The 20,630-nt window shown below is 44.3% G+C and overlaps 1 protein-coding gene across 2 annotated transcripts in view; it reads right to left on the bottom strand.

Moving 5' to 3' along the window:
• Nucleotides 1–20,630, bottom strand: part of DUSP16 (dual specificity phosphatase 16) — a 75,619-nt gene that overhangs the window by 30,049 nt on the left and 24,940 nt on the right. For both annotated transcript variants that reach the window (XM_040642171.1, XM_008706995.2), the window contains exons 2-3: nucleotides 9,259–9,852; nucleotides 8,214–8,352 (exon numbers count right to left, since the gene is read on the bottom strand). In XM_040642171.1, coding sequence (XP_040498105.1) covers nucleotides 8,214–8,352; nucleotides 9,259–9,486 — 367 coding nt within the window. In that variant the 5' untranslated portion in view covers nucleotides 9,487–9,852. The remainder of the gene's footprint in view (nucleotides 1–8,213; nucleotides 8,353–9,258; nucleotides 9,853–20,630) is intronic.

Raw genomic sequence — 20,630 nt, forward strand, 5'->3', positions numbered from 1 at the left:
TGGCCAGAATCCGCCACTTGCTGAATAAAATCCACAAGTTCTGTAGGAGGGGAGCCAGACTCCCAGAGGCAGCCCTGACTGGTCCTGCAGTGACGTTAAGATGTGAAAGACAAGGGCAAGTGAGCAGTGTCCGGGGACTTCCCGAGAGGGAAGGATTTACGAGGCCCATACTGCCATAGGCATGGAAGGGGAGGCTATTCAAGAGACCACAATTGCTCATTTCACCTAAAAATCAAAGATTTCCAAGCCTGTACTGTTTGATGTCCCAAAATCCAATCTAACACTTTCAACTCCCTTTGGTCATTTTCACTTGAAAGACTTACTGACACTTAAAGTCAAAGCCAATGTGTCCCTTTCTTTTCTTCCGCAACCCCATCCATAGTAACCCTATCCTCCCAGTTCAGCTCAGCAACATCCAGTGGCTGTGCCAACACACTAACTTTCCTTTTTTTTTTTTTTTAAAGATTTATTTATTTGAGAGAGAGAGAGAGAGCACACGCGTGTGCACAAGCAGGGGGGAGGGGCACAGGGAAAAGTGGACTCCCCACTAAGCAATGAGCCCGATGCGGTGCTCGATCCTGGGACTCCAGGATCATGACCTGAGCCATAGGCAGACGCTTCACTGACTGAGCCACCCAGGTGCCCACACTGACTTTCCTTTATGTCTCTTCTATCTGCCCTGCCTTCCCATTCTCCTGATGCCCCCCTGCTCCAGGACCTTCATCCCTCACTCTTAGACAAATTCTCTCTGATCCACTTGTCCTCCTCCCCACTCACGTCCACTCTGCTGCCAAATTAAGCATCCTAAAATAAAGTTTTGATGTGGTCTCTGCTCTCAAATGCCCACAGAATAAAATCCAAAATTGTGAGCCAGACATTCAAGACCCTTCCTAATCTAATCCCAATCCACTGTCCAACCTGATCGTCCATGCCACCACCCTCCGCAGAAAGGAAAATCGGTCTTCTGTTTTCCTAACACACTGCCTTCCAATCCAGGGCCTTTGGCAATTTAATCTCTCCTCCAATCCGTTTCATTATTTCCTTCCTAACCATAGGCAAGCACAAGTCATACCTCTTCTACAGAAGTACATTCCAAAGATTTTTTTATCATAACCAATATACTATAGTTTATATCAAAACCTTCTAAACCCACAGGTGACATCAGTGGCAGCCAGGGGCACCCAGAGCTCTGGGGGAACTGGCCAGGGGTCCCAGGTCAGTGCTGGGAGCCAGGTCCCGGGAACAAATTTCACAATATGATCTTCCCTTACTGAGTTACTCTCTGACAGTGTCAATACTCTTCTGTTGCATTAAAAAACAAAACAAAACAACCCTTTCCTGACCAGTGCATCTATATACGATCTTGCCAACTTAGAACTTCCATAAAATTCAGGGCAATCAACTGGCAATGAGTATTTGCCACTGACTTGGTAACCGTGAACTATCTTCGTGCGTGTGTTGTAACCTCTGTTTCTCCAGCTAGAACACACTGTGAACTGCTTGTGGGCAAGAATTATGTTTCACACTCCTTTGTAATCCCCTCAGCATTTAGCACAGTGCTTGGCACATAACTGAAATTCAATAAATGTTTACTGAATCCTTCCTTGTTACAATGAATAGCTGTTGATGGACATAAGTCTTGTATATTTTTGGTGTTCAAAAGGATTTCCTGATTCCATTCAAAGCCTAAAACTATGTTGGCATGGGTGGGGGCCCAGAATCTGCTTCCTATTCCTAGACCACAATGCCCTAGAAGACTCTCAGCGTGTGAGAGGCAGCACAGGGCAAGAAAAACATTTTTCTGCTACTAAAGGAAAAAAGGTAGGATTGGGGAATGTTACTTTGATCATTGAAAAGCAGCACCGAATCCTCACTGCGGTTCTGCCATACCCAATCTTTAGTGTGCTGGTGACTTTACATTAAAGGTGGAGAGAGAACATTTTTTCAGATGTTCCTAAGTGGCTCGGAACTGGAGAGCCCAGTAATACCCCCAAGGCTCAGAACTCCTATGACCTGGAAGGTCCAATAATACCCCCAGGGCTCAGGGAATCAGGGCACATCCCTTAGGGAACTAATCAGACCAACTGCAATTAGGACCCAGATGAGGATGAGGTGGCTGCTGGACAGGTCTACAGGGATCATCAAAGGGCCTGGCGAAATGAGGTTATTAATCAGGAGATAACTCTATGAGTCAGAGGGAAAAGGGCTATGAGTCTGGTCTCTGGGGAATGACTCTTCAAAATCCAATTTGACTAACTTGTACGCTGTCCATGAATCACCATATAACTCATCTCTCAGGCCTTTCTACATGAAGCTCAAAGCTTCCTGATCTAGCCCGTAGCAGGCTTTCCCACAGACCACTTCTGTGTATTCCTCTCTATTGACAGTCCTCTTTGGCCATCTGCACAAAGCAGGCAGGCAGAAAGGGCTACCTGTTCGTCAACCAAACAATTCAAGACCACTGGAATCATCTGTAAGTTCAAAGAGACATTTAATGAGCACCTACCATGAGCAGGACACAGCACTAGGTGAGGAAGGCAGTGGTGACCAAAACAGAGACCCTCGCTGGAACAGACAGTTTAGCGGGACAAATGTTAACCAAGTAATTAGGTGAATTAACTAATTATAGGTAGGTAGTCAAAGGAGTGTGTATAACAAAGAAAACCAATTTTGCCTGGTAGCTAGGGAAGGCTTGATGACGACACTGAACCCAGCAGGAGACACGAGGGTGAGTGAGTGGAGGACAGGAGAGGGCCTCTGCGAAGGCCCAGAGACACTGACACCGTAGGTCTGCAGCAACTGGGGTGAGGCCTACAGAAGTGAAACGAGCGGAGGACTTAAGTGGCATTAGATGAAGCTGGAGAGGTAGGCAGGAGCCAGCCACTATAGGGCCTTGTGAGTCAGTGAAGGATTTGGGAATTTATCCGAAATGCGGTGACGCATATTAGACCAGGGAGCTATATAATCTGGATTACATTAAAATAGAAAATAAAAATACCACCTTGGCTCCAGTGTGAGTAACGGATTGTAGGTGGCAAGGTAGAAGATAGGAGAAGCCCAGTGAAAAGGCTCTTGGAGCACTCGGAGTGGGGGGGGGATGCTCTCGGCTTGACTCAGCCGCTGGCAGGAGAGGAGGAGAGCAGACACCTTGTGAACTCAGAAGACAGACTTGGGGACTTCGAGGCGGCAGCGGCCGCAGCCAAATCCCCAAGAGCTCACAGATTTGTCCTTCTGGTTTAAAGGGCTTGCATAATTTGATTTCATTTCTTCTCAATTCCCACATCTCCCCTTCGCAAAAGAAATCCACTCTAGTCCCCCTCCTCAAATCGAAGTTCAGTCCTGACATTTTGAATCGTGTTTCTGTCCCTAGTCTGAATGCCAAGGTCCCCCCCCCCAAATCTTACTCATCTTCCAAGGTTCAGTTAGAACCCCACTGCCACGATCAAATCTTCCCCAGCCTCTGCAGACGACACCCCATCACCGTTTTCACTGGGTCACACAGTACAGCGCAGGACCATACGCCCCTCTCTTTCGTCCACTTCAGGCATGTTTCCCCAAATTGGTCTCTAGGTTCTCAAGGGCAGGGCTGAGCCTTTTGCTTTTCTGGTGGCTCAGCCCAGGGCCCAACCACAAAAGTGCCCAGGAAACCCCGAGAGGGGGACTGGATGTAAAGTCCTGGGTCTGGTGCGTCGCCAGAGCCACAGGTGACCCAACTACGGCAAGGCTGAGGCCACTGCGGTCATCGAGGCTGCCGTCATCTGGCTCATGCAGAGGATCGGGATGAGAAACCAAGGAACTATCTTTAGTCTGGTCTGCAGTCCATTTTTAAAAAAGACTCGGCCGCGGTTCTGTCTTTGGCACCAGGAGCCAGGGGCAGCGACGTAAACTGGCTCACCACACGGGCAGGGGAGGCTGAGACAGAGGATCCAGGCTGCGGGGCCTCCCACAAGCTGGGGCTCGGGGCACGGCCGCCGACGGGCAAGACGGCACCTGTGTTTAGTCTGCTTTCAGGGGCTCTCAGTCACCGCAGCTTTTTAAACCCAAGAACAGCCAACCCCTGAGAAACTGGAGTACTTTTACTGAAATCCATTTCATTTCCATCTCTTTTACCAACTACTGCAGGATTTGAAATGGAACGACTGCAGATGCCCTCCTCTAGACAAAAGGACAGAAGAAATGTCAAACTAGGTCACAGAACTGATCTAGTCATAGGTCATAGGTCACTGTCATAACAGCGTGCACAGCAAAATCTGTCACCAGCAAAACAGGGTCCTACTCTACTTCCATCAGGAAGGACAGTAATTGATTCCACTAAAACCAAAGCTATAGGTTTATTATACAGATCGATGGACTGAATCTAGATCCCTGTTAAATTGAAAAAGCGTAGAGTCAAATACACTTTTATTCCCTCCTAGTTCTAATTAGACTAGCAAATCTAACGCAAAACAAAGAAATGTGTATTTGGCCTTTAACCACAGCAAACATTAAGCTAAGACCTTAGCTGTATTCTGGGACGAAGTGTTTATAAAAGCCCTTAGCACTCTACTAACATTGTACCTACCAGTAAATGCTTGATGAATGCTATCTTCTGTCATGATTCAGACTACCCTTCAGCAGAGAACAGAGGGGGTCCACTTCTATGTGATGATCACCCCAACTAAAATAATTTAATGCTTTAAAAACTGTTATATACAGTATATTTTTATACATTGCTTCATTCCATAAAATGTGAAGTAAGAATAGGATTCTGAACTCCACAAAGAGTCTGAGAAAGAGCTTCCACAAAAAGAGCCTTCAGTCCAGCCTCCTGATGGAATTCCACAAGACTCTGGAATTACTGTGGATATGGGCCTTGGGCACGTGGTGGGAGTGAGAGCTTGGGACAGTCACTCAGGGCTGGGTTATTGTCCTCGCCTGTCGATGGAAGGGCTGAAGCCTGTGATTCAGGTGTGGCGTTCTGCTGTAGGGCTGGTTGTCCTCTGTCTCATCACAGGACAGAAATGAGTGCTGCAGGTTAATAAACCTGTGGGTCCCTTTTGCTTTTACTCAGAATCACAGCAGTGAGGAAAGAGAAGGAAATAACAGTATTTCTCATCTGTAGGTTGATCTTTATTTCTACTAACGACCCATCTATTCTCTTTTCTCTATGTTAGCAAGAAATAAAAGTCCCAGTTCATGTATTTTTCCTTTTCTCTTCTAGACTTATGTTCAATCTGGTGCCCTCAGAAATATAACAAAGTAAAATAAAGTGATACACAATGAGTAAGGCCAAGAAACAAGACTATTTTTTAAAAAGAACTCGTTTTCTGAACATCACCAAGACCAAAACAACTGATCAGTAAGTCAGTGACGGCAATTATTTGTTTTCTAACTCAGAATGATAACAGCTTTTAAAAGAAGACAGCTGATAGAGAGGTTCCCCATGCATCATCTAAGCCCATCCTCGCAACCAGGACCCTCCTTTATGGTCATTTCTGTGACACAAATGTTTATGTCACCCGTTCTGTCACTCCACTCACTCAAATTCTTCGGTCTTGTTTTCACAGATGGCTGTGGGAGCATACATGGGTTTTTATGTCCCTATAACTAGGTCCTTTAGGTAGGCACGGGTCTCCTCCCGTTGCAGGGAGACAGCTCATTAGAATGCTTCTTCTATCAGTTCACTGGGCATGTCTTTCTGTTCCCCTTCTCTAAAGTCATTTTTTCCCAGGCAAGGTGGCCCTGAGAATGGGAATGGAATTCAGCCCACAATTCTTTACCTCCGTGTCTAATGACCATCAAAACCATCTTCTTCCTGAATAATCTCAGAGTAGCTGAAAGCTCTAAAAATGGAGAAATCACCCCCAAGAAACCACCACATCTTTCTCTTATGAGGCTGACAACCACCTCCCATTGCTGAAAGCAACAGCAGTGGTCTGTAGCGGAAACTGTCTCCAGTTACCTCGCCATTTTCTGTAGCACCTGTGAGAAGCTTGTGTGCTTTTCCAGTTCTTTCCCCCCACACAAAATACTGAAACATCTGTCATGCTGTCCTTCTACCCCACATCCCCGGAACATCCTACGCGCAGCTGGACCTTGGCAATCAAACGGGCTGCCAAGAACTGACGGCCAGAGCCACCTGGGCACCCTCTCCCACTGACGCCACTTTTCTGCCTACTCCGAGGAGCAGACTCACTAACCAAGGCAATTTCCAATTGGCCAGGGGCTTCTGGATGGTTGGGAGGCTTTCGACCATCCAGAACCGTCTCTCAGGTATCAAAAGAGATCTGGCTGCTCAGAAACTCCCAAACAAGGCAATTCAATTCGGTCCCTGAAGCTACCTGCTAAACTAAAAGACACACAGGATTCTAAGCTGTGGATCGGGATTTGGTGCTATCGATACATTCAGTGTGGTTCTTGGTGCTGCCTGGATGAACTCTCATTTAGACCCAGGCAACCCAGGCAACGTCCTGTAGGACGTGGGAACGTCAGGGTGTTCTGACTCAGCGTGCCATTCCACGGTCGTGCTGATCTAGCTGATTAGCCGGAGTCCTTCCTCTTCCTTGCCCGAGGAGTGCTCCTCCCAACCTGACACACGGCTAAGAACCCTCCAGGTAAGTAAAGAGTGCTCTCTGTTAATGCGGGGAAAGGGCATTCAAGAGCTAGACCTCCTGTGCTAGAAACTCAGCCTGAGCTCATTCCTCCACGGGAGTGTCTGTCTGGCCACGCTGTCAAGTCAGGGCCCCCCATGGGGAAAGTGTCTGGAACAAGAGTGAGGCGGGACAGTCACTTTGCCGTCCCAGTGTGTACCCTCTGTAAGAAAAACCCTGGGCCTATTAATAGCACGCCAAGGTAAAGTCCTCACAGTGCCTACAAGCAGCATGAAAGGAGCTCCTAAACTCACCAAATTAGTTTAGCGGAACTCCGATAAAAGGGGTATTTGCCACAGTCCACTCCCAGTAAAAGAACACGCCGATCAGCAAGGCACAGAGCCTGGTACTAGAATTCTCGGTCACGGAACTCTGAAAACCTCTTCCTAAGGCACGCGGGCTTCACTTAAGGACACTAGCAGAGCCATCAGGCAGCACCACCGCATGAGCAAAGGTGTGGCAGCGGATGAGCTGACAGAGACGGGAAACCATGCCTGCTTTTTGAGACGTGAAGCAAAAGCTGATGAGCGAGAACTGGAGACATGGAAATCTTATCTAAACATTCACAGAGTCGAAGTGTTAACACACCAGCAACTGATTAATCCTGTTCTCTGAAAACCGAAATGTTTACACTTGTAACAATCAACTGCCAAGGACATCAAGTTCACGGCACCCTACTTGCAACAATCACTAAAGGTGTGAAAACGATAACATCTACCACATCTCGTTTTCTTAGATGGCATTTTTAAAAGCCCTCTTGCCTTTCACGGTGGCAGAATCTGTGGGACACAGCAGCTTTGAGTTAAAGGTCACTGCGCATGTCACACTGTATTCCCCACTCTGTGAGCCCATGTCAGTGAAAGGGCTTTAGTAACGTCTGCAAAACAGGGGAAGCAAAGGATGAACACTGCTCTGGAATTCGATGAAACGGAACTCACACACAGCCCCCTTTTCAGACAGACATAAAATCATTCTTCCCAGGTATTTTATAAAATCATCTGCTTAGTATGTGCAAACTGAGACCTTTTCCAGTTGTAAAAACAAAAGGATAATACACAACTAAATGAGTTTTTAAACTATCTTCCTAATTACTAGAAGAAATAGTTTATACACGGTCTCCCCCTTATTGCTCATAATGTCTAAGAATGGTGAGCTGTTTGCTGGAGTCGCTGTAACTGTTTAATAAGACTTTGACACGATGACACTGGTCTGCTTCTTGCCACAGGGGGTGGGAACCAAGAGCAGGAGCTGAGAGGTAGAGCATTTCGTGTTTTTAGATCCCAGATGAATGGAAAAATCCCCAGCCAGAAGCAGCGCACAGATCTATGTGACATTTCTAGCTAACAAATAAATACCGAATGAAGAGGCATTCGAGCTAAGTAAAAAACACACTGACTACTATGGAAGAATGGTAGTATTGAGTTAAATAAAATAGTTATGTCAATCAGAAGCTATAAATAAACCAGTTTACCCAGGACACTCACAGTTGTGATGACCTATTGTACTCTGAGCTCTCTATGAAATACTGCTTACGGGGAGGGCTCCATGAGATACAAAGTTCTTTCAATCTGCCACATGCCTTACCTGCGAGCAGGTGAACGGAGCTGAAGCTCTTCTCCAGTTTACCCAGAAGTACAGTGAGAAAACAGTCTGAAGACAGAGAGGCAACATCCTGCGAGCTTTGATCGTAAACTACAACCTTCTGACTGCAGTCGATATCAACCTGCAGTGCAAATGGGGGCTGTTAGGAAGGAAGCTGGAAAAAATAATCCCAGAAGCAAATAACTGCCCCCCACCCCTAGCACACGAATGGTTTAAATACTTGTAAAAAATCAACTTTTAAAAGGCAAAACTGATGTTATTTGTGTGTACGTGCGCTCAAATCTCCTTGGTTTAAAATCCTTTAATGCTACAAAAGGCTAAAACTCATAAAACAAAATCATATGTAAAATAAACATAACAATCCTTGAACTAAAGAAACATTTTAAAAGGTTTCTACCTAACAAAGAAACCAGTTGTTCAGTAAAATCAAAACATGAACTCATTTTTATTCCTGAAGAAAAGAAATAGCCTTACCTACCACAAAGGAACCCCAGAAACAATCTTCCTCGAAGATAAATTACATCCCTACATCCTGAGCAATGGTACCTTCCCTTCCCACAAATAAACAGCACTTCTAATATAATTAGTTTCCACTTTCTTCCCAAGGCACTTGAAAAGAATGATTTCCTTTCAGTAAATTTGTAGATAACACAGAATATATTAATTTAGTAACTGTTGATACATGTACTATAAATTATTATATACTAAGTTACTAATAATTAATACCACGTTATTAACTATTCTTACTTGTTAGTGTTTAAATTTTTTGAAAAGTTTAGTAACCCATGAATAGGAAAGCACAGCACTTGCCCAAGTTAAACAAGTTAACCTTTCTGTATAGTTTAGAAATATTCTTAAATGTGACAGTGCGTTAGTAAATTACTTTGAGGTATCCCTAAGGTACCAAAGTTTAAAAAGCAACCACAACTTCCTCAGATTACTTTTTCCCCTTGAAAGTGAGGCTTTGTTTTAAAATTATTCCTCATTCAGGGTGTCTGTTTTAAAAAGGAAAAAAGAAAGCATTTACCTTATGTTTCGCCGAATGCTGGATGAGCTCTGTAATTAACACTTTGTCCTGTTGCAACCTTCGCTTCATAAGCTTGGAGCAGTTGATATTAATGGCTTCCAAAATGTGGGATGTATTGTATTCCACAAATGGCCGGCTATCAATTAGCAGCACTTTCTCTGTTCCACTTTCCAGCAGAGCCACCAACCTCTCAGTAACAATTTGAGTTCCAATCATCTCATGGGCCATGACAACAATAAGTCTTCTTTTCCCACCTCCTTCTTTAATTTGCCACGATGATGTAATGGTGGTGTACTCAAAGGCTCAGTCACTCCATTGTACTAAAAATGTATGAGGTCAGGCTGGTGGTGACTGGCAAAAGGAGAGTTAAACCCATTTTCAGCAAGAGCCCTCCAAGTGAATGTCCCTTTCTCTTTCCCCGTTGATGTGCTCTTGCAAAGGACTCCTTCCACAAAGCAGCCCCTCACATTTGATTCATAAAGAGATGACTGGAATAACCATTCCACAACAAAAGATGCTTTGGGGCGGCCAGTGCATTACATCATTCTTTACCTTTGCTCCTCGCTCCAACAGCTTTACACGGGACTGAAAATCCTACATGAAGAGAGAAAGACAGACAGAAAACAAAACACGGGGTCAAAAAAAAGAAAGAGCATCGGATTAGCGAGAGTGTATGATTCATAATATTTACTCCATTAATCTAAGTCCATACTTGATGCACTGTTTCATTTGGACAAAAAAAGAACAAACAGGCATGGCTTCAGAAAACCTACTGATGATAATTCACTTTTACGTCAAAATATTAAAAACTCAAAGAAGACATAGTCATGAATTCTAGAGACCTGGGGCCCAGAACTACACGCTTGTAGTAGGAGATTGAAAGAACTAGAAAAAGCTGCTTGAAGTAGTATTTTTTTCAAATGGGTTTCCTCCATTTTATTTGCTTATTTCTTGAAAAGAGCACAAAGAACAACAGCCTACAACCAGGTAAGCAAGCCCACACAATCAGGACGACACGATCTGTTCTGCTGGCTTGAGAACTGTATATGAACACGTGTACACTCACACGTAGGCACACCAGGGCACCACAGCAACCCCTGTTGCCCCTTAGGAAAACTTTTCATACATTTCAGCTGCCTTTTAAGAAGAGGAGGAACAAAAACGGCTGATATTCTTGTCATACCAACTGCTGAGCTCCGGCTGGGGGCCTGTGATGTACCCAGCTCCAACCAAGGCAGTCTCACTGCTGTGACCCTGGCCAGTCCATCCCCCCAGTTCCTTGACCCTTCACAGGCTTACCCCTCATTTTCTTGTGCCTCATTCTTCAGAGAATCACTGATTCCCAGCCTTAGAAACCCTCACACATTCACCTAGGACTCGAGGTCAACAACCATACAGCAAACATGCAGAACCCTTAGAACCTGACCCAGTGCTTCCATCTTCTTGCCAAACCCCTATAACTGACAACTTCCTAATCGGCGCTAGCTGGAGCTTTGTGCCCATAGCTTGGATCTCACCCTGACCCTCAATATTGTCAGATCCCTAGCTCGCCGGCCCGTCTCTGCTCACAAGAAACCCTCCGGCGCATCGCACTAGATGCTCACTGCTGGCATTCACCTTCCACAGGGTGAACGACGTGACCGCAGAGGTTTTGTACTGTATTTCCTATCTCCGTAGCGCTTTGCACAGAAGATACTCAACTCACACTGTAGTAAGTACAGTCCTCCACAAATGACTGAAGATACTGAATAAACATCTAATTAACTGACTTCCGATCAGGATGGTGTAAAACCCTCAAACATTATTGGGGTCTGTTCCTAACTTCAGACGTACAGATGAGAAACTGAAGCACGGGGAAGTACAGGGAGGATACCAAGGGGAGTGGCCGTGCCATTTACTACTTAACTCTGGAAAATGATATAACCTCTCTGACCCATGTGTTCCTCGTCTATAAAATGTAGCTATGATACATTTTATATAATAATCTCCTCCTTGTGAGGAGACAAGGTCTGTTTGGAGGACAAAATTATCAAAGTTATCTAAAGGCAGTAAAAACACAACTGCTTATATGGAGAAAAGAGGGAAACCGCTCTAAAGGTAGCAGTGGTGGTCAGAGCTGCCTTGCATCTGGAATCTAAAAGACCTCATTCAGCAGATAAACACAGAAGCAATTCCACCCTCCTGTATAATCCAGCTTCAACTGATCTGTGCCCTTTCTCGAAATCCGAGCCAGACACACACGGAGTTAGAGGCACCTGAGAAATCATCTCTTCCACCACTGCACCTTACAAATCAGCTCCACAGAATACACTTCTTGTCCATTTGTTGTCTTCATTAATTAATGTATTATTAGTATAGCTTACTGGCAACGAGTTACAAAAACCATCTCTAACTCCAACTGAAGAAACTAAAACGGAGACTCTGTATAGTGAATCAACGAATATACTCTGGCAAAGTGCCTACCAAGCGTGAAGCATCGAATCGAGTCCCGACTGCTCAGTGACATAGTTCGCAGCAGTGTGAGGTCCTGTACTCAGATTGTCTGAGTCCCAGACCAGGACTCCCACTACTGGGTTACCCTGTTTTCCCTGAGTACCCGTTCCCATAATGAAACTGGATGGAGAAAGAATGGCTCGACTTGTCCATGAGGGTGCCCAAGTGGCACAGAAAGTGGAAATCTGAGAACAGGAGCAAGAGGATTCCAACAATGGCACTGGGTATCCAAGTCTGATTGGCTCCACTCAGTGATAAAATCCGGATGGGACAAAGCAGTTATCTGGGTTAGCAGATCAAGGGACAAAGGGAGGGAGAAGACAACAAACATGCAAACGTTGAATTAGAAAGTTCTCATCTTTGCCTCCCTTCATCCAAATCTCCTCAGCCCAAATCACCGAAACCAAAGACAGGCTACAGCAAACAGCTCTACTGGGCAGAAAATGGCCATCCCTACCCAGACAACAAGAGTCAGGACTTCCAGATACAAAAAGACCCTTCCCCTGAACCAAGAAAAGCTCTGGGCAAAGTGACCCTAATATAAGGATGTAATTGAAGCAAAGCACTGAATGTGAAATGAGGATAGAGTTACACCCAGCTGGAGCCCTCCTGTTATACCTTTATGCCCAAGCTCTGATGTTTTGTAATCCCAAATAAATTATGTGAGAGGCAGAGTCCTGCCAAGGGGGTGAGGGGCATAGGGGAACAATAAGCTTAAACCTTATTTACAGCTAGAGAATTTTGGTTAAGTCCTCATCCTAGGATGCAACTCTAATTCAGAAATTTCTGGGCATTCAGTGTTCACTCTGAAGATGTCAATACCTTGAGATTGGGAACACGTATGTGACAGTTTTGTTTTTGAAAACTTTTGCATCAGGTAGGATTTAAAAGATGACAAGAGAGCATTTTATTGTTGGCAAAACTGCAAAGCTAATCTTACCCAAAATTTCTACAAGAAGTCAAAAGGAATAAACATTCTTAGATTGAGCCATAAGGCCCAAATGCATACTACAAAACCCAGAGCAGACCAGCTTTACTATTCATTGACTTATTTAAATGATTTTTTAAAATTTTAACTCTTTTCTTTCCTTTTTAAAAGATTTTTAAAAATTTTTTTATTTATTCACGAGAGAGAGACAGACACAGCACAAGCAGGGGGAGAGGCAGAAGGAGAGGGAGAAGCAGACTCCCCGCTGAGCAGGAAGCCCGACGTGGGGCTGGATTCCTAGACCTGGAGATCATGACCCGACTGGAAGGCAGACACTTAACCATCTGAGCCACCCAGGCACCCCAAGATTTTATTTTTTTAAGTAATCTCCACACCCAATGTGGGGCTCGAACTCATGACCCCGAGATCAAGAATCACACACTCCACTGACTGAGCCAGCCAGGAGCCCCTTTTCTTTCCATTTTTAATAGATAACATAGTCACGGGTTCAAAAAAGTTATAAAATGTATGCAAACCATGAATATGCACAGTTTACTGTATGTTTGTTACACTTCAACAAAGCTATTAAAAATTGCCATGATAGGGGCGCCTGGGTGGCACAGTTGTTAAGCGTCTGCCTTCGGCTCAGGGCGTGATCTCGGCGTTCTGGGATCGAGCCCCATTATCAGGCTCCTCCGCTGGGAGTCTGCTTCTTCCTCTCCCACTCCCCCTGCTTGTGTTCCCTCTCTCGCTGGCTGTCTCTCTCTGTCAAATAAATAAAATCTTTAAAAAAAAAATTGCCATGATAATGAAACTCCAACAAATACATTAAGTGAAAAACAGGAAAACACTGAAAATCCTTCTCCTACCCTTGTCCCACCTGCCCAGGCCCTCCCCTCGCCCTCTACTGGAAACCATGTGAACAATTTCTTCTGATTTCTTCCAAAGATTTTCTTTTAATGAATACAGAATAAGACAAAAATACATAGTCTTTCCCCCTACCCCCTTTGTTCAACTGGTTACACAGTACATATACTGTGCATCCTGCTTTCTTCTTTCACTTAAAACACCACGATGTGATTTCTTCCCATTGCCCTCTTGGCTGCCTGGGGACCATGGTGCAGAGCCCTGGCCCAGCCCAGATGCCCAGGAGACGGGGCAGGTGGCTGGAACAGCTGGAAGACTCTTCCGAGGAGAATGATGGGGTGCCCCAGTCTTACCATCAAGGAAATCTGGGTGGCAGTAGGCCCTTCAGAAGACAACTAAAGAACCCTTTTCCATGCATATAATAAAACTTTCTATTTCTCTAAAAAAAAAAGGTCAAGAAACCAGTATTTATCAGACCAAAGACTAGTAACCTTAACCAGGGCCACTAAACAAATATTTGCAGAGTATCCCACTTTCAGAAATGAACGTTTTAAAAAAGCCTTATTTATGAAGGGAGAAGAGCTAGGCTGTGACAACATTTTAGTATAATAAAATGATTATACGGGTCAGTAAACAAAATGGGCAAACCCCCTTAAGAAATATATGTCACATTTTACCAATTTTGTATTTTAATATTTAATATTAAATAAATTATATAAGAACCTTCCCCTTTAATATATAATTTTTAAGTTTATGTATAATTTATTTCATGTTTTAGACTTCATTTGGTTACCTATGGAAATTTATCTATGATTTTATCATGGAAATTCGTGGCATTTTATTTACTGAAATTCACTCTACTCTGCAGAGACTGATGAAATGAATGAATGAATCAGTTATGTCAGAGGACCATAAGCCTATTTTAATGATAAGGTGAACAAGTGGAATCTGTTTTAATTAAAAGAACAATGTACAGCCTGACTATACAAAAACCAGTATTTGCCTCTAAAGTAATTAGCTAAAAGGAAAAATTTCTTTCCTTTGACTTTCTTCACTACTCATAACATAGCCTTCAAGCTAGTGCCCAAACAGAAAATTTTCTAAGGATTAAGGTTGTTTTTAAATTATTCCATTAAGCATCTCCCTCCCTCCACCACATCATGTGCCTGGTCTAGACATACTCCTTGCACCCACAGCTCCCTGACTTACCCTCTAACATGTAATGCTTTCTCCAGGCACCTTAGTCCAACTAAGGACTCTACTCCCTGGAAGAGGGGCCTGGATATGAGGTGGTCTTAAGAGAATGGGAATGGGAGGATCCTTGGATGAAGTCTCTGGGTAAGAGATAAAGTGGCCCGTGGTTGGTGTAATCTGAGAGTCAAGACACAATGTTTTGGAAAGGTAACTGCAATAAACGTGGGCTGGAGGCAGGAGAGGAAAGATTCAGACCACACCAGAGGTCAGATGGGGACTAACTTGGACATCTTGGTTTCCTTGAGCACCTGTCAGGCCTACTGTAACTCATTCACTCAACTAACAGATAGTTGTTGGGCACCTAGTAAGTGCTAGGCACGGCCGGAGAAAGGCAGCATAAATGAGCTAGGGGAGAAGTCCTGTTCTCCTGGAGCTTCTAATTCGGCGATGGGAGACGCAAGAAACAGCAACAACACAACAGGCTGTGGGACAGACGGTGGCAAGCGCTATGGAGCAAAAACAAGGCAGGGAAGGGAGAAGGAGAGCTGCGGCGCAGACGCAATTTTAAACAGAGTAGTCAGAGAGGGTCCTGCTCTGATGGCGAAGTACAAATCAAGAGGAGGGGAGAGTGAGCTCTGCAGATACCAGGAAGACTGGCTCTCTCCCTCAACGGCCTGAGGCCAATGAAAATAGCGCTGGCCAAGGTAACGCGGAACTGGGCGAGTATGGACAGAGGGTGTGGCAGGTGCTCCGTCTTTCTTCAGAATGATGGTTATATCTTTTGGAAATGAAGCATTTCCAGGCACTCAAAGATTTAACTTTGGTGTGAAATACATACACACATAAGTTCAGTATAGTTTGTTCTTAAAACTACAAAGGGAGAAGCTGAGGTTCCTGTATTAGTGCGTTCCTTGGCAAATGAATAAAAAGAAGGTTCTGTACGAAAAGACTGTAATAAGAAAGATTACTATTAATATCAATTTAATACAATTTTTCCAACTCTACAAATGTGTTGTATCTAAGAATGGAATCCTGGTTTTATAGCACAGAATGCAGAATGTAGCAAATGCAGCACTGAATGCAGGAAAATATCAAAGACAGGTTAAACAAGACGTGTGCTCGGACACATCTGAACCAGAAGGAAGCAGGTTAAAGGATCTTTAAATTAAAAAAAAAATTTTTTTTTAGTATATCACCAGTTTATTGTAAAAGAATAAAAATCCAGAATAGCCACATGAAAGAGATGGATAGGGAAGGTATGTGGGAAGGGGCACAGAGCCTCCAAGCTCTCACCAGATGTGCCAAATTTATTTAAATGCATTCAAGGAGTTCTCCCTGTCAGAAGGTGTATCAAATACTTACCACAAGGACTCTGTTAGATCACTGTACTCAAGGGGTTGGTTAACACTAAGGCAAGCTTATGACCTTTATCCATGCACCACTTTTAGCCCACTCCATCCCAATACAACAAAATTCCACTACATGAAAGATAAGGTGTACTTTCCTGACAAAGAGTGAAATTACTACGGATATAATGACCAGGACAGACATCTGGACAATTTGGAACACAGTCTAGTGTTCCAAAGAGAGGATATAATTTAATTTTTCCAATGAAGATCAGAAGGTTCTAGGAACAAACACTGGAAAACAATTAGAAACCATCAACACCAAACCTTCCATCACATCCACTTGAGCCCAAGTTTGTACTGGAATGTTATCTACTTTAAATCTCTTAATACTAAAAGAAGTAAAGCGAGAATGCCAAACTGTATTCTCCTGAAGATAATTTCAAAATGGCTTACAAGGATGTTTTCCAAGAGACTGCCAAGAAACTACTTCATCTTTCAGTTAAAAGACACATGAGAAATACTGGGAAAAGCCTACACATGCAACAGAAGGGGACCAAGTAACTTACAAATTATAATAAATCCTGCAACACAGTACCAAGCAGCATTTTTAAATCATGGTGTAAAAGCATACTTCTTGACAATGAAAGATGGTCATGATACATGAAGAGAATAAAATCAAGTTACAAAACAGGAGGTAAAGTAGGACCTGCCCAACAGCGACATACACACATGCACACAGGATGGATACATTCAAAGTGTCACAATAGTTTTGCGGGGTAACCAAACGTAATATTTATTATATTCTTTTCCACAATCTTGGGAAGTAGAAAAAAGTCTCAGAAGAAGGGTGTGACACAGAGCCACTAACGTGGCCACAGCAGTCCTGTACGTTGCTCCTTATCAGGACTGTTAAGAAAACCGTGGGTTGGAACAAGGTAAAAAGATGAGCAAATACAATACAGGAAAACTGATGTTTACCCTCAAGGTAAAAGCTGTTTTTCTGCTTCACAAAGGAAGTTACAGAGAATGATTTTCAATAACAATAATGTTGGGGGGAGGGAGACAGGAAAAATTAAATTTTAAATCACACACTTAGAACTATAAAGCTGGCCTTGCAGTAGGTCAGTTGGGGTATGACTCTTCATACAAAGGGTTTCTTCTGTACTCAAAGAATTTATAGCTAGTTTTCTTTTAAAAAAATTAATATATTCCCTAATACTCTTAAAATGTATTTCAACTTATAAGGTTTCCAAAATAAACCTGCTTAAAGCATCACAAATGAAACCCAGTATGACTTTCATTCCTCTCGCTGGAAAAGCACAAATTCTTTTAACAAAGTATATACAGCAGCCTCGTCACTATTCTGAGCTCCTAAACAGACACGCACAACAAGACTTGAACACATTCCAGGCGTGGCCTTCAAGCCTGGACCACACCTGCTTCCAAGGCCCTGAGGCTAAAAATAACTCCGGGGCCTCCCACTCGGGCCACCAGCCAGGCCCGGGGGTAGCTGCAGGCCCCTTGCTCAGCACCACCAACAGTGAAAGCAGGAGCTACCTAAGTCTACAACCACAAAAACCTCCAGGACAGGCTTCTTTCCCTCTGTGCCCATCACCTCCATCCGAGGCCTGCTCGTTTTCTTTGCCGCTCGACGCCCAAAACAAATCTGGGAATTTAGAAACAAGTAAGGTTTTATGGTGTATTGTTTTTAAAGACAACAACCACCGTGGACCACAAGACTAGAAAGGATTCAGGAGACCCTGTTCCTAATTTCAGCTCTTCTACAAAGACACTAAAATGTCACAGCAAGAGTCACTTGACATCCCCAAGACCTGTGAAGGAAGGACTCCTGTCATCACTTAACATCTGAGGACATGATGATGTCACGGTCAGCGCATCCCGGGCCTCAGCACGGTGCTTCCTCAGGACAGTGCGCCAGGACTGATCTGACCATGGAGCCATCATGTTAAGGACTTACAGCTTATGTCCTACAACACACAAATCAGAACGGGTAACTCCTGGGCAGTGGGGCCACAAAGAGTGGGGCGACGGTTGCAGGTCATTTCTTTTGTGGTAAGGGATTTCTAAGGTTTGCTCCAAGACAATGACTTCCACTTTTCTGCCAGCCCCGCCGCAAGGCACGCAGGAGCCCCCTCTAGGCTTGTGACTCTACCAGGTAAAAAAATATCGAGGGAGGGAGGCCAGGGGCAGAGGAAGATGGGGCGGCAGCAGCAGCACTGCTCACTCCAGGCTCCGAGGCTGTGCTAATTTAAGTCCCTGCATCTGTCCTCCCACCTCCCCTTCTGGGGCCCGGGGAGCTAATGATATCGGGAAGCTGCACCACAGGGCAAAGTGGGTGGCAAGGCCGGGACCCAAGCAAAGAGTCGCAGCACCCCGGGACAGCCTCCTCCGGGATCAGAATCCTCCCTGTGCTCATCCTACAGTTACTTTTTCCATTCTGTCCTTTTCGCCGTCTATCTTTTCCCCGTAACTTGGCTCCGTCCCATCATCTAACTGTGCTGTGTCCCTGCCCTTATTTGTTCTTAGAAGCTCTGCTGCTCCCCTGTCTCTCTCCCTCCCTTCCTCTCCCCTTCATCTTCATCTTCATTTCTCCCTTCCCGATGATACCCAAGACTCTTCTCCGGTTCAGCCCTTATCATGAACCCACTTTCTTTGTTGGGGGGAGAACTGCCAAGGCCCTTGATAAGGGTCGCTATTATAGGGAGCACCCACAACTGCTCCAGACCGCTTTGAGACAGTCATCCATAGAGTCAGGTGTTCAATCAACCTTGGAAATCTTTTATTTGTTACTGTAAAATAAAAAGTTTCATTTCAGAGGAGAGAGAAATGATCTCCGGTTGAGTGTTTCACACATGGCTACACTGAAATGATTAACCTAGTCTCCTCCGTTCTCACCAGCTCTCAAGTGCCCATCTGATGATCTAGATACCACGGGTAAAACCACTCTCTAAACCTCAGAGGAAGACCCAAATCCTCAATGTTTCCATACTAGATTGCTTAGAAAATGAACAAGATCGGAATTATTTTGTCATCTAGTGCTCAGATTTTTAAAGCAGAAAGCAAGCTCTGCAAGTGTGGATGAAGCTGTCCTCATCAAGGGTCTGACTGACACCTGTGCCCACAGCGTCCCCGCCCTGCCCTTCCTCCTGCACCACCGGCCTCAGAGGGCCACTAGTTCTCTTCTCAGTTGAGCCCAAGCCCATCCCGAGGACCTTCAAGGAGAAGAAAAGACAGAGTGAAAACGAAGAAACTACAGGCCCCTACCTCAGCTCCCAGTTCTACTGGCTCATATTTTAAAACGATTTCCCAATTTGAAGAGCAAATAGATAGTAATGGATTAGAATTCACAGAATAAAATAAATACCCATGACTGCAAAAAAACAGATTTCCTGAAAACACTTGCTCAAGAATGAAAGTGCAAGAGGATGGTGTTCCTATTCGTTATCTGGTTCTCTTTTAAGAGGTTACTGTGTCGCCTATGGGACGGTACTGCATTCTGGTGTGACGTCAGCCAGGCGCAGGCATGCCACGGGCAGCAGGTAAGCAGGGGACACGTTCCTATCGAAGCCTCAATGTCCCGCTCTGAAAAATACCTGTGTCTGTATTGGTTTAAGTTGAATTAACTTAGGTTTCTAAAACAATATGGGGTACTGTGGGGGAGAAAAAACAGAATGGACGGAAAGCCCCGATATTATTTAGTTGAAAAAGCACATTTGTGCAAAAATAAAAGGACAACACGCTAGCAGGTATACAGCAAGTCGAAGAAGGATTTTGAAGGAAAACAGGGACATGAACTGCCAGAGAGAAGAGGGAAGAAAATTCCAGATGAAGATCACGCATGAGCAAAAGTAGAGAGACAAACTGTGTGCAGATTTTCCTGGCTAGAGCACAGATTATAACAGCGAGGAACAGAACTGGTTGGTGAAGTGGAATGGGCCAGCCGGTGCGGATTCCTGAAAGTCCAAAGCCACACAACGCGAGCCTTATGAACGGAACATGAGAACACTGCTGGAAGAATTTCACCAGTAACTTTCTATGGATCGAAATAAGGAGAAAATCGAAGCAAGGAGACGACTAGTTAGAACCTGTACAGTGTTCGTTGTCTAAAGACAGGCTCTGCCTAGAGTGGGGACTGCAAAATCTGACAGCAAAGGAAGGAGCCAAGGAACTGGTGATGGTCTAAATCCAAGGCAGTATGCCTGGCACAAAACACGCCCTTATTAAATAACTGACTTCCTGACTGAAGGTGTCTGCGGAAACGGCTGTGTAGACTACATTATCAAGTCATTCTACGATAAAAACATCCAGAAACATCTCGGTAACTTATTCTGTCCCTGCTTCAGATGAACCAATATCAAGCAAAATGAGCAGTATGTACAAGTTCAAGTTTTACTAGTCAGGTCATTGTTCATGAAACAGAAGCATTAGTCATATTAAAAGGTCAAAATAAGTAAAGCAGAACGCAAACAGAGGTAGATACTGAATGCTGGCATTATGGGTGACTTCCTCCTATATATTTT

Source organism: Ursus maritimus, unplaced genomic scaffold (assembly GCF_017311325.1).
Source record: "Ursus maritimus isolate PB19 unplaced genomic scaffold, ASM1731132v1 scaffold_26, whole genome shotgun sequence".
In the NCBI taxonomy this organism is placed as follows: Eukaryota; Metazoa; Chordata; class Mammalia; order Carnivora; family Ursidae; genus Ursus; species Ursus maritimus.